Source organism: Styela clava, chromosome 6, assembly GCF_964204865.1.
Source record: "Styela clava chromosome 6, kaStyClav1.hap1.2, whole genome shotgun sequence".
In the NCBI taxonomy this organism is placed as follows: Eukaryota; Metazoa; Chordata; class Ascidiacea; order Stolidobranchia; family Styelidae; genus Styela; species Styela clava.
The window spans coordinates 13597338-13610608 of record NC_135255.1 but is presented as its reverse complement, the minus strand read 5'-3'; the positions used below and the strand labels follow the sequence as shown (position 1 = coordinate 13610608).

The 13271-nt window shown below is 33.7% G+C and overlaps 2 protein-coding genes across 2 annotated transcripts in view; one reads left to right on the top strand and one right to left on the bottom strand.

Annotated features, from left to right (window-relative positions):
* LOC120331961 (uncharacterized) overlaps nucleotides 1–12417 on the top strand; it is a 30394-nt gene extending 17977 nt beyond the window's left edge. The window contains exons 23-37 of the mRNA XM_078113853.1: nucleotides 522–675; nucleotides 1286–1445; nucleotides 1784–1967; nucleotides 2253–2334; nucleotides 2419–2543; nucleotides 2914–3077; nucleotides 3673–3800; nucleotides 4309–4426; nucleotides 4975–5122; nucleotides 8008–8152; nucleotides 8459–8612; nucleotides 9271–9378; nucleotides 9887–10082; nucleotides 11566–11669; nucleotides 12309–12417. Coding sequence (XP_077969979.1) covers nucleotides 522–675; nucleotides 1286–1445; nucleotides 1784–1967; nucleotides 2253–2334; nucleotides 2419–2543; nucleotides 2914–3077; nucleotides 3673–3800; nucleotides 4309–4426; nucleotides 4975–5122; nucleotides 8008–8152; nucleotides 8459–8612; nucleotides 9271–9378; nucleotides 9887–10082; nucleotides 11566–11669; nucleotides 12309–12417 — 2079 coding nt within the window. The remainder of the gene's footprint in view (nucleotides 1–521; nucleotides 676–1285; nucleotides 1446–1783; nucleotides 1968–2252; nucleotides 2335–2418; nucleotides 2544–2913; nucleotides 3078–3672; nucleotides 3801–4308; nucleotides 4427–4974; nucleotides 5123–8007; nucleotides 8153–8458; nucleotides 8613–9270; nucleotides 9379–9886; nucleotides 10083–11565; nucleotides 11670–12308) is intronic.
* LOC120331365 (uncharacterized) lies at nucleotides 5150–7250 on the bottom strand. The gene is made up of 4 exons (XM_039398437.2): nucleotides 7014–7250; nucleotides 6571–6642; nucleotides 6149–6375; nucleotides 5150–5726 (listed from the first exon to the last, which is right to left on the bottom strand). Exons 1-4 carry the CDS (start codon nucleotides 7246–7248, stop codon nucleotides 5535–5537), a joined length of 726 nt encoding a protein of 241 aa, XP_039254371.2. The 5' UTR covers nucleotides 7249–7250; the 3' UTR covers nucleotides 5150–5534.
* Nucleotides 12418–13271: the final 854 nt, after the last annotated feature.

The following is a 13271-nucleotide window of genomic DNA, read 5'->3' as shown; positions in this document are numbered from 1 at the left end:
GAGGTCATTGCGGATGTAAGAAATTACCAAGGCAAAACTTTGTTTTACATCTTGGCATCCTACTTATCCTGGTTATGTTAGAATGGATGACGGCATAATGAAGATGCGCCCATGAAGAATTTCGTAGTAGATGTAAAAATCGCATATATGCCGTATATAATCATAGATGGCTCGGCAGTTGGGGTTAAGCGTTACGAATACCCTGCCATCTCACTTCTGATTTCCTTGTGGGGGTTTGCAGGTTTGAATCCATAGAGGATAGTTATGCGTATGCCGATTGCTGGACCACTTGTCACCGTAAGGTGGTTCACGTAACCGCTGGTCAGTTACAGCTTCTTCCGCCAAAAAGTCCATGCTGAATCTAGTAAAGGTGAAACAAATAACTGGCCAACTAATTCCATACCCGTCATAGACTGGTAACTGGACGAGAGGCTGTGGTTCGTACTATGATTTATAAGCTGTCTTATCGGCTTTCATCAAGATAAATCTTATCTTATCCCTAAATCTTCATTGTGATTCAGGCTCCTTTCACAACTATTTTCAAACCGAGAATATTCAAACCTATGCAAAACAAAGATTCAGTTTCACCTGTTATTTGGACAAATAATGATATGAATGAGATTGATGAGGAAATAATAGTCAAGCCACAGGAGATTGTGAACCTTGAACATCCAGGTATTCTATGTTTTAGGATTTCAAATGCAAGTTATTTGGAACATCTTGTTGTAAATGGATATATTTCTCCACAACTAAAATTACCGTATGTAAAAAAATGAGAAAATCTGCAAAAAATGATTTATACATTTTCCGCGAAATGTTCGACTTTTGCATATAGATCCTATTACCTCCGTGGCAATATCACCTTATTTTTGAGTCTCAATTATTTCATTCTGCTATTTTCTGTAATTATTGAGACTTATTGCAAATCCTCTTCATATTTTGATATCTTAAAGCAGTTCAACGGTTCAGCGCACTCTTCATTTTACTTATTTTGATTCTCTTCATTCCACCCTCGCTATGTAAAAACTCTCTGTTCATTATAAATTCAACCTATGAGTCCTTAGTTGATCCTTAGCTAATGTTATGTAAAGCTCGTGTTCTAGCTTTTGCACAATCAGAATATTTTATAATGTGTACATGAATATGTATTACATTGTTGCTGAATATATGAACAACAATAAAAATACGCCAATCACAAGTATTATTCACTACAAAATTCTCCCAATTTTCTCTTGTTTGGGAAGCACTGCCGTACATATTGAATTTATTTATCATGCTTATGCAGATTCTTTCATCAAAGATGAAGAGAGATATTTCATAGAAAATGAGCAAGGGACTCTGAGTAAAATTGAGGCAGCTTTAAAAAGAAATCCGCATGACATACAACTATGGTTGGAATTATCGTACAGAAAAATGTCAAAGGCGTCTGTCGATGGGCAGAGCAGGTAAGATAGGATAGGATTTACGTATTTATCCCAGTCCTGCTCAAATCAAACGTACCGTCTATATGTCAGCCCAATAACTCTCTACATTGAAGGCTATCCATATCAGACTTTTTATGTTTTTAAATGCCGTTTTTTTATATTTATATTATACTATCGATTGGGTTTCCGAGGCACTCACTACTTATCCCTTGCCGGTGCTTAATGGATGCTGTAGCAAGATTGAAAATAACTTTGTCAAGCTTATCAGACAGAACGTTAAAGAAATATATTTGTGTTAGTATGTAGCGAGAAACTTGAATCACTTTTCATTTTTATAATTGAAAAACTCAATATTTTAGCTTGGAGCTTGCTTTGCACACGATGTGCCTTGCTCTAGAAGAAAATCCATACGTTGGAGAACTCTGGGGACATTACCTCGGTCTACTTAGACGTCGTAAAGGTGCTGAAAGCAATGAAGATCTGGATGAAATGGTCACACAAGCTATCGAACTCGTACCATTGTCACCTCATGTCTGGAATCAAGTATGTTCAATGAAGTTTTTTGTTGAAGCATCTATTGATCTATTTACTTTATAACCTGTTCTTGTTCAAGGCAGATTTGGACCTGCGCATCATTGGATAGTATTTACCGCTGGTCGGCTACGGTTTCCTCCACCATCAAGTCCATGCTCCCGAAAACAAATAACTAACTAATCCCATACCCGACATGGAATGGTAACCGGACGAGAGGCCGTGGTTCGCCATATGGTTAAGCCGTCTTATCGGCCCCTGGATAAATATGCATTAATTAGACTTCTTATTTTTTAGCTTTTGTCGTGGGATTTGAATGTTGTAAAAAGGGAATTTCTATACGATCAACTTATTTCAAACTTGCTGAAAAATATTGAAGGTGATTTTTACGTTATTCTTTGACTTAGGGGGACCTTTTCGTAAATTTTATTGTTTGTTATTAATATTTTTTTCTCTTCACAAGGTGGGATCCCTGTAAATGGTTTATCACCGGATGTTACTTCAAGATGGCTTTTGCAAACAGTGTTGCAACGAACTCAACTTCAATTATTACATCGTCCAATCTCTGAAGTTTTACCATTGTTAAAAGTAAGAATTAATTTTTTGATCTAATTAATCATTTTCAAGTAAATTTCTTGTTATTTAAGTTTCTTGTTATTTAAATTTCATGATATGTCAAGTTTGTTTGATTACCTTTTTTATTAACTTGTCATGACATGAAGAAATGCCCAAAATTGAAGACTGCAAAATTTTTCATGAAATATAAGGGCCTATAAAAAAAATTCCGATAACATCAACAAGAATAACGACAATAAGATTTTTGTTATTGAGTCTATGTATGCTGCTTCAAAATAAATGATCCACCTAGTGGAGAGGAATGCCAAGTTTAAAAGCACTCATCTAGATAGACCTTATTTTACGATTTTTGCCCCTCTAACATTTGAAAACATTTCTACAGATAACAGTAAAAGAATTCTCTCAACAATGTCAAAAGTTTCCTACCTTTTCTACATCTTCTTCGAATAGATGTTTGACGTCGACTGATCTTAATCATCTTTGGTTGGCATATTTAAACGTCGTGCATTTCAATAATCTTCCACAGTGCTTTTTTCCAAATATAAGGTAATGTAACAAAAATTGAATTTTATGTTTACTTTAATAATATTAAACATCTTGGGTTAATGCCCCATAAGTCCCACCTCACCCAAGGAATTATGAAGATGTGTAAGCAATGCCAAACTGAGAAGATCGGGGTCGTTCGAATAGCAGTAGCTTCATAAATTTTGATTGGGTTTGAGTGAGTTCTCAGTTGCTACCTGTTGTAGGAAGCGGAACAACACCTACCTGGTGTTGTAGGAAGCGGAAGTTGCGAGTGAGCGTCTAAAAATGCCAAGTTTTATCCATATCCACATTATCTATTTCAAATAATCAATTGGTTACCTTTTCCCCATACCTAATGTAGACTAGCATCGAATAATAGGATATGTTATGGTGTGTAATGTGGTTAGTAAGCTATTTTATTGTTTTTTCCTCCACAATATCCTATCAAATATGAAACATTCTATCTTATTGCTCTCAAAGCAGCACTCCCTTGTCCTTGTTTCCTCTTTGAAAATAAATACCTGAATCCGTTATTCTCATAATTACTTTGAATTTGTGAGTGAGTCAAATTTCTATATTGAGCAGAAATACATATCATTTATTTGTCACTTTTTAGCTCTGCATGCAATGCTCGAAATTATCTCGGGATCAAAGTTTATCCAGGATTAGAAGTTCAGCTTGACTTTAATTCAAGGAATAAATGTGACGAAAGTTTCTATTCTAACCTGCATGCTGACCTTGACGGTGAGTAGCCTAATGGACTATCGAATATGCCCATTAGGGGTGATTCTCTACACTTTATGACCTGTTCACTCAGATAATGGTACGGGTTAGGGGTGGCCAAATTAAATAATTTATCATTCCAAATTCATCATGAAATTATTTTTGAATTTTTTCGTTTGATAAGATGAAAAAATTTACACATATAAAATTTGAAAATATTAGGAATAGCATAAACATTGTTTTTACTATTTTTTTTTTTTTTATATTTGTGAAGTCATCATGAGTTAAATAGGCCATATATCTTCTGTTCTGTCTGTAGGGTATGAATCGATATAATTACAATTACGATCTAAATTAGGCATCATCTCATTGCTGTAATGAAATATTGTGAATAATCGTTCACAACTAATTTTTTAATAAATTTGAAATATATGATTCCTTTAATGGCTTCGCTCATTTGGGCAGTTCTGCCGTTTGTATTTTCTGATTTTTGAAAGTTATTCTTAATTTTACTATATGTTTGATTTAGTTGCTATCAAGGATTCTTCATCAACTGAAGATCCATTATCAGCTCGACAGTTACTTCGGGAAAGATTGCGATTGGAAATATCTCAGCAAAAATGGGACAACGCTGCTAATAGTTGCAAGTAAGAATTGTGAATTCTCTTTTTTACTTCTATTGATTGTCATCCTAACCAGTACTTTACAACCCGTTCATTTCTCTCATTGAATTCTATGTTGCATTTCCCCTATGATGTGATCTTCATTGTATTTGGTTTCTTCACAATGGCCAATCAGCCCAATATCGACGAATAAAACAAGTGATTAAATGAATGATTTTATTTACATAGTATATATACATTAAAAAGTAAAACATATCATTCTGATTTATGTCTTTCTATTCTAAAGAAAACCGCAAATTCAAAACTAAATGTAAATTCTTATTCCATATTCATCAAAATGTAATGTCAGAAATTTTGTAACTTTAATAATTTGTTCCTGAAAATAATAAGATTCTAGAAATAAGAGGAAAAGTTTGAATGAGTTTTCAATTTCTTCTGGTCTATCTCATTTCCATTTTTGTTGGAAAAAATAGAAAAATACAAATGAGGTTATACAAACATCTTGTCAATGGCAAAGTTATATTTATAACATCATTTTCATTGGAGAAAAAAATTTTCTCTTGGTTTTACAGGTTTTTGTGTAAAACTATGACTAATGCGATACAAAAACTGTCAATAAATGAGGAAACGATAAGCCAGATCAAAAAGGGAGTGACTGGTATTTCTATAACATGGGCAGATGTTTTGGTGAGGAAGGGCGACAGCTTATCTGCTACACAGGTATAGTATTGGAATTAATCAATTATTTAGTAGATTAATCCTTTGACTGCCGTGAAATGAAAATTTGATGTTTTCCGCAAAACTACTACCGTACTTTAAAAATCAAATATGCTTCTCTCATCTCTATCTTTTATTTCGACCATACTTTTTTAATTTTGTATTATTTATATATTTGTTGCCAGTACCAAAAAAAAACAATATTAATTTTGACCATATTCACTTGATATGTGATTGATATCAGGCAAGATAATAGTCAAATCATAAAATAATAATAAAAGAAGGAATTCTGTAATCAGGTGCACGATACGATTTACGTTATTTGAATATTGACAATATAACTAGCATTGTAGTATTGTGTGATCGGAGAAGTTAACAAATAAGAAATCTGTAGACAATGCTTGTTAATATGATCTTAAGTATTCATGATTTGACATAACACTCCAGGTCGAATGTATGTTGGAAGGTAGTTATACATGCCGTGGTATACACTTCCTGTATCTTTCTTGACATAAATGTATACATTTTTGTTTTGCTCATCACTGTTGGGTGTACCCGGATGCCATTTAGTGAATGGTGATGGATTTCCAGAAAGTGTCACAAGTTGCTGAAATAGATAGGATAGGAGTTACATATGTATCAAGGGTGAGACGATAAGGCGACTTAATAATGATATGGGGAACCACAGCCTCTTGTACGGGTACCAGTCATGTTGGGTATGGGGTTAATTAGCCAGTTTTCTGATGCATGAACTTGACGGTGAAGGAAGCTGTAACTGACCAGTGGTTATGTGAACCACCCTATGGAAGCGAGAAGTCCAGCAATTATCTTGTACATAGTTATCCCACACAGGATCGGACCATCCAACCCACGCAGGGTAATCGGAGGTGTTGTGGCAAGCGTATTCCTAAAGCTTGGCACTATGCTCTGAGCCTAAGCCGAGATAAGTCAATGATAGTTTAATGTGATAGAAATGATAAAAAATTGCTGGTTCACCATATTCATTATGAATCATATTTAAATACTCACTGAGTTTTTATACAATAGTCCTGTCCAGTATGTTGTAGCAGATGATGTTGATTTTGATCTGACTAACTCTGCTATTTTTTGGTAATGAGTTTCATCTTCAATGTATCCAATATTCATCCCAATATCTCTACAGGCTTGTGTTGCTCGGTCAAAATTCATTTGGGTTTCGCGAAGTATCATCCGATAACAATTATTCTTGTGAATGACTTCACAGCTGACTGTTTTATCTAGAAAATGAAATTTTCAATAAGCTCTATTTAAAAATGAATTGAATGTTGGGAATTCTGGATTCTGAATTTTATTTGCCCAACAATTTTTATGTTTCCAGTTTGCATTTTAGGTTTGAGAACTCATTGACAAAAAATTCATCATGTCATGTTAACAAAACAGTTTTACATAACTTATAGTTTAGTAACTATTACCCATCCTCTGCTGAAGATCATTCATAGTTTTATTCATCTTCTCTTCCGTTTCTGTCCGCAGATCATTTATCACTGCAACAAGTTACATATAAAAGTATGGGTCGCTGAACTAATAGTATAAATCAAACAAACTAAATTTTTAAATCAATCAATGTTAGGGATACCTTATTTCAATTCAATACCAATGAATAAGTGAATAGATTTTGCAACACAATATAATTGGATGTTCTGCCAAAACCACATTCTTAGGTTTATCTATACAAAGTCCATTCATACGAACAGTCATTATATCATCATTTAAACTATATATATATACAATAAGAAGTAAACTTCAATATATTCCTTTAAAGGGAAATCTGCAAGATCTTCCACTCAAACAAGGCTTTGTACAAGCCCCACTGATGCTTACAACCAATAACGAATTAAATATTAATTTAAATTACCTGATTCTATTGCTGCATTCATTCTTTCATAATCGACAATTCCTTTTGGGCCTCTGGGCCCTTGTGATCCTTTTGGGCCAATTTCACCAGGTGGCCCACGTTTGCCCGGAACACCCTGTGAACTTCGTTGTGGTGGAATTGGGTAGGTTTCTTCTGCATTGACATTTTCAATTTGCATGCAAATTCTTTGATTGCAATATACTTGGTTGACGAGCAATTGAATGCTCAAAAACATACAATATATACTATTTATATATTTATATACTATATATACCCTTACTCATATTTAACGCCTGTTTAAAGCAAACATTAGAATTGAAACTCAAATGCAGTCTAGCATACATTTTTGTCTAAAATTAATCAAGTTGCAATTCCATTTCAATGAAACTTCTATGTTACTATCTGTTATTTATAAAGTTGAGGCAAATACATCTATGCATGCCAACCTACTGCATTAAGCAGCCGACTGTACTACTGTAGCAAGCAAAGTATTTATATTGAATTGTTGCATTCGTTTAGCTTTCAGAGGTTGGAATGTTTCCATTCATTAAATTTGAATGGCTAAAAAAGTACTATTTTTGTCATGAAGTAGTTTGAATTGCCATGGGAAATTGCAAAAAACTTGTTTCCCATGCTATTTGGCTGTGAAATTTCTGCGCGTTTGGTATTGTTGTCAAAATGTGTTGGGTGAGAAAATGACGAAGTGCCTGAAAAACAGACATTTGGGCGTTTGAAATGTTATTTTGCAGCTTGAAAAAGCTATAAACTATGTTTTTGGTAATTATAACCGAGCCATAAAAAGCGTAAAAAAGGCACTGAAATATCAAAATTATTATGTTAAGTTTGAAAGAATAAAAAAATTATTTTTCTTGTGGTAATAAATGAGAAATGTCAAATCGTTAATGCATACTTATTTTTAATGGGATATTATAACAGTCATGGATAGGACAAACAGGCAAGAAGATCTTATCTATTTAATATTACTTTTTTAAAGGTCTTTGAAGAAGCTGTGACAGAAAATCCATATGATGCAAAACTTTGTTATGAAGCAGCTTTGTTTCAATTGAATCAAGAATCATCGGACATTGATGCTGCACTTCTGTATTTTGAAACTTGTGCTTCAGCTTATTTGAAAATAGGTAAAAGTTTTGTGGTTTTCATCAAATCAAGATTCACCATGTGAAATACACCAGGGTGGTCGATAAGAGAAGCAGAAAATTTGAAGGTCACATGACATCACAAATAAAATGCGTGCTTATTTCTTTTTCGATACATTTTTATTTCTTTTAGGTTCTAGGTTGTTTTAGGTTGGTACTGTTTTCTAGCCACCACCCTGTAGTTACCAGGTTTCGACATTGCCTAGTTTATTACACCCTAAGTGATGACATGATTTTAATATTAATATTAGGTTCTCAATTTTGGCTTCATTTTGGTTTCTTTTTCAGATATAGATGTGATTAATTTATCAGAATTGAAGAAATTATTTCACTACTTATTGAGATTATCAGATTCATTAACTGACAAACATCTTTCTCTTTTACCGGAAATTAGTTGGAAAATTGTTGGGAAGAACAAAGCATATTTATGGATGATTTACATGTAAGTGAAATAGATCAAGGCTGTTGAAATTATGAGTGTTAAGATATATTGGGTGTCTCAATTTTTTTTAATATTGCAAATGGTATTTATCGATGTCATAAATTGTTTCGGCCCTTACAGATGTATTAAACTAGCTAGCAATCGGAGACCATCGACTTATCGATCTGCAGTTTCGATTCCTCCGCTCTGACTAAATAGCGACACTGCATGTCCCATCACTTATTAATTAATAACTCGCTAATTATACGACATAATTCATCCAAAATCAATAGGCTTCTGGTCCGATATATGATGAATGCACATGCAAAATTTGGAGTAGATTCTACCTCGCTTTCGTGAGATATTGCGTAACATACGAAAGTGTCTGACAGACAAACAAACAAACAAATACCTATCAACATACTTATCGAGATCGATGAAGTAAAAACACTTTTGAATTCACTGAATAAAAAACAACAAACCTGGTTAAGATATATTTAGACCTGACTTCGTAACAAAATTGAAAATATAAAGGGACTTTATGGACACCCTGTAGATCCAGAAATATCCTGATGTGCCACTCAATCAATGTTTGTGATTACGGAAATTGTAATGGAATTCCTATCTGGATTCTATTCATTTTTGAACAATGCTTTATGGTGTATCATGTTCTTTTCAGTGTAATTCTCGATTTATCCAGCGAATCTGTCAACGTTATACTGGATTATTATGAAAAGGCAATTGTGGATGTGGGTGATGAAAATGATAGAAAACAAATATGGCTAAGGTGGGACTTTAATCAGATTCGCAAATTTTTTTAATAATAAAAAATATTCAAATAATTCATTTTCCTCGAAATACTTATTTGGATACTTCTTGATACCATCATTGTAAAATCCAAAAGTATTGATAGCTAATTTTATTTTCTCTTCTCAGGACTCATTTTTGATCCTTGTAACTGAATTAAAACTTTTAGGAAGACAAAATAATCATTCAGTTGTTTAATTTGTACCCAAGTTTTGGAGACAACGAAAAAACTAATCAATTGCTAGATAATGTTTCCAGCCATGCCTGAGAATCTTGAATTAAAAATTGTCTAAGCGACTTCTTAAAATTTCAATTGTCACGTCACCTTTGACATCTTGATGATATCCAGTGGCGCGTTGTGCTAAGCGTCCCATTCCTATTCTTCTCCTCCAGGATAAATATGTAAGTACATAAATGGTCAAAACATCTCCCAGTTGGAAAAAAAAATATCCCGAGTCCATTTTTTTTATATCAAATTTTCTTTACAGATATCTTCTATATCGTCAGCATCTTGCTTCAAAACTAGTCGAACCAACAACAATAACTGTAAAAACGCGTCAAATATGGCTAAAGAATTTTACTGCAGTTATTCGTCGATGCATAACAACTTGTTCTCCAGATTTAGCCATTGATGAATTGCTCAGCTCTGATGCCAGATTTTCTGACTACACATTTCATAATCAGGTAGAAATATAATGTGTACTTATTGGCGATGATGTACTCTAGGTCAGTGGTTCCCAACCTTTCTACCTGGCGGACCGGTAAAATTAAATTGAATGTACTTGCGGAACGGCAAAAAATTAAAATGACTGGAACATAAAAGAATAACATATATTTGCGTAAAATAATGCAGTGTAGGGCACTCAATATGCTCCTAGACATAAAAGGCACACCCAAAAACATGTCACACGGAAAAAAAAATATCGAATAATGTGACGGCCAAAAATTGAAATGAGTGAAACGAAATAATACCATATATTTGCGTAATGAAATGCAGTGCTGGACACTCATTACGCATATGAAATGCAGCATAAAAAAATCTCACATGAAAAATATAGGATTGTAAACGAGGCCTCAAAGAAGTTTCTGCATCACGTAGCTATGCAGCGGCGTGTGGCCGATTTCTCTGCTTCGATTTAATTAAAGCTAATAATGAAAATGTTTTAATGCATAAGTAACTGGTTGAAAATACGGACAACAGTTTGATTGCTCGATTACTTAGCGATGGGTATTCGTTATCAAGAGATATCCAAAATTGTGACAGTGATACTTTTTTAAATCTGAACTGTAAAGTATAATCACAATTTTAATCGAGGTTTTTTCTTTTTCGAGTTTATCATATTAATCCCACTGCAGTTGCTTGACGTCTCAAACAAAATGAATTTACAACAAAATGACAAAGTCGTCGGTAACTTGGCCCAAAATCCTACTGTGCCTGCCTAAAATACATGGATCTCTGCGGTCCATGCTTTTTTGCGCGTCTCGGGAGTCGTGACCACCTGCAGGGTCGCAACAACTTCATATCTTACTAGAATATTATACTGTTCTTGACTGTATTTTTGTTTAAACAAAGAAATATGCATAAAGTTTTATATGGATAGTCATATTAATCGGGCAAAGCATGAAGAACAGAAAAACACACGTGCCAATTTTTAGGTTTCTGATTCTTGCGAGATTCGATGGCGCGCATTCGCGACGAATCAGAGCCGAAAAAGCGAAGTGTTATTACCTGGGGATAAGATGTCCCGAAAGACGTCGCCAAGATGTGGCAATATGACGGCGGAAGAGAAATTGCGTAATAAACGCAACCTCGTCTTCGGTAAAGCAATTGAGACAGCATTAAAACAACCAAACTACGAAATTTCTCGCGGACCGGCAAAAAAGCTGCGCGGACCGGCGGTTGGGAACCACTGCTCTAGGTTACTAGATTCTAACATGATACATAATAATAGTAAGTGTACAGTTGTTTATTAAAATTGATATCTTTTTATTTTTTATAGATGTTTATGTCTAATTCTCGGAATAATAAAGATTTTTGTGAATTTGCTTTTTTGCTTAATGATAATAAACTCATTTAGGATACTAAATATTTTGCATAGACCGATCGATTTTTGATAATGACAGTATTTACATGATAATATTGATTTTAGTATTTTATAAACTACAGGTTGCGTCTATCTACTTATCATGCTTTCATACAAGGCAACACATATCAACTGCTTATAATTTTCTTACTGATCTGATGCCATATAATGTTCCACTGTTATTGAGGTAAGTGGATAAATGGTGATTTGTTGGAAGGTAAACTAGTAGGTACTCCTGAAGTATGTGATTCAAAATGGCAAACACTTGAGCGTAGTATGTGTACCAGGTTAGGGCTAGGCCATAATTTCAGGTACATAGTATAGGAGTCACTTGCCTAGTCCCTGAACTCGTAGTAGAACTAAAATAAGGAAAATTGGCATAAAAATATGGCCTAACCCTAACCTAGTAGCCTACACGTACTACGTTCCGGTGTCTGCTATTTTGGTCCACATACTTCGGGAGCGCCAACTAGTATGCAACATCTATTTAAATAAGTTTTATAAATATTTGTATTTGATTTGGTGAATTTTTGAATTTATATTCTATGGGTTTCTTTCACAACAATCTTTCAATCAAACAAGGGACCATTAGAGTATACCAAATTTAGAAATGTTATTGTAGAAACATTTTAGCTTTAGCGTTCTTCATAGGCATTTAGAATTAGTATTTGATATACACAGTCTTTGTAAATTATCTTGTAATGGAAAAATAATATTCGTTTGGTTTTTCAATTTTGACTGTACTTTCATCAGCATTTTAGATCAAGGTTTCGGGAACATTAACTCAGATATTCCAAATTTTATGGAATTTTTTTTTATATTCCAGGGCTTGCCGACATTTTCTCAGTTTTGGAGATGACTCAACAATCGTTTCCATATTATGGAGGATAACTTCAACTACATTGTGTCAAAACATGATGATATGGAAAATGTAGTAAATCTTGAATAATCTTTTTTGAATGATATTTGATATATTTGCTATTCAAGTTTTATGGTAATCAACATGTTTTCTTACGAGTTGTATGTAAATCTAAGTATTTAGATGTTAAATGTTTAAATCCTTTTTGTAATTGATTTATAAAAGTTTCATGAGGGAACTTAATAATTTCTATATTTTTTTTTCACAAAATGATCTAGATCCGTCTCGTCACTTTTCTCTCGTGGAAGAATAGCAAAGGTACGGGTATCAAGTTTTAATTTTGTGAAATTGACAAAGTGACAATTTTGTTTATTGAAAATAATCCCTATTTTAGGCAATACATCTGTCCCGGCGGTCTGTGGATGCAGTACCGTATTCTCGTGAGCTGTGGACTGATGTAAATATAAATTTTTCTTAACTGGTAAAATGTTTTAAACTTTGTTTCCTGGGCAACAGGTGAGTTCAATTAGAAAGTTGTTATATTTGTAAAGCGATAATTTCATACAAAAATTGGGACCATGTGGCTTCTTGCAAATGTACGTAAAATCGATTTATTTTGATTGCATTCATTTTAAAGTTTTTTGTGGGTAATATTTTCATACTTCCAGATTAACTAGCTATTATGGGAGTTTTAATTTCAGATGTCCTTAAGATGCAGGTAGAAAATTTCCAGCTTGAATAGAATGAGATTTTTGAATGAAGTTTCAATCATCTTGCTTGTAGAAAGACTAGTCTTTCAGTTTGATTTGAAAGCCTGTCATCACTGTTTTAAGATCAATGTCAGATGAAACGTTATAGAAATATATTTGTGTTAGTGTGCATCAAGACTTTTGAATCACTAGGATAGTTATCTCCACTCTTACTACAGCA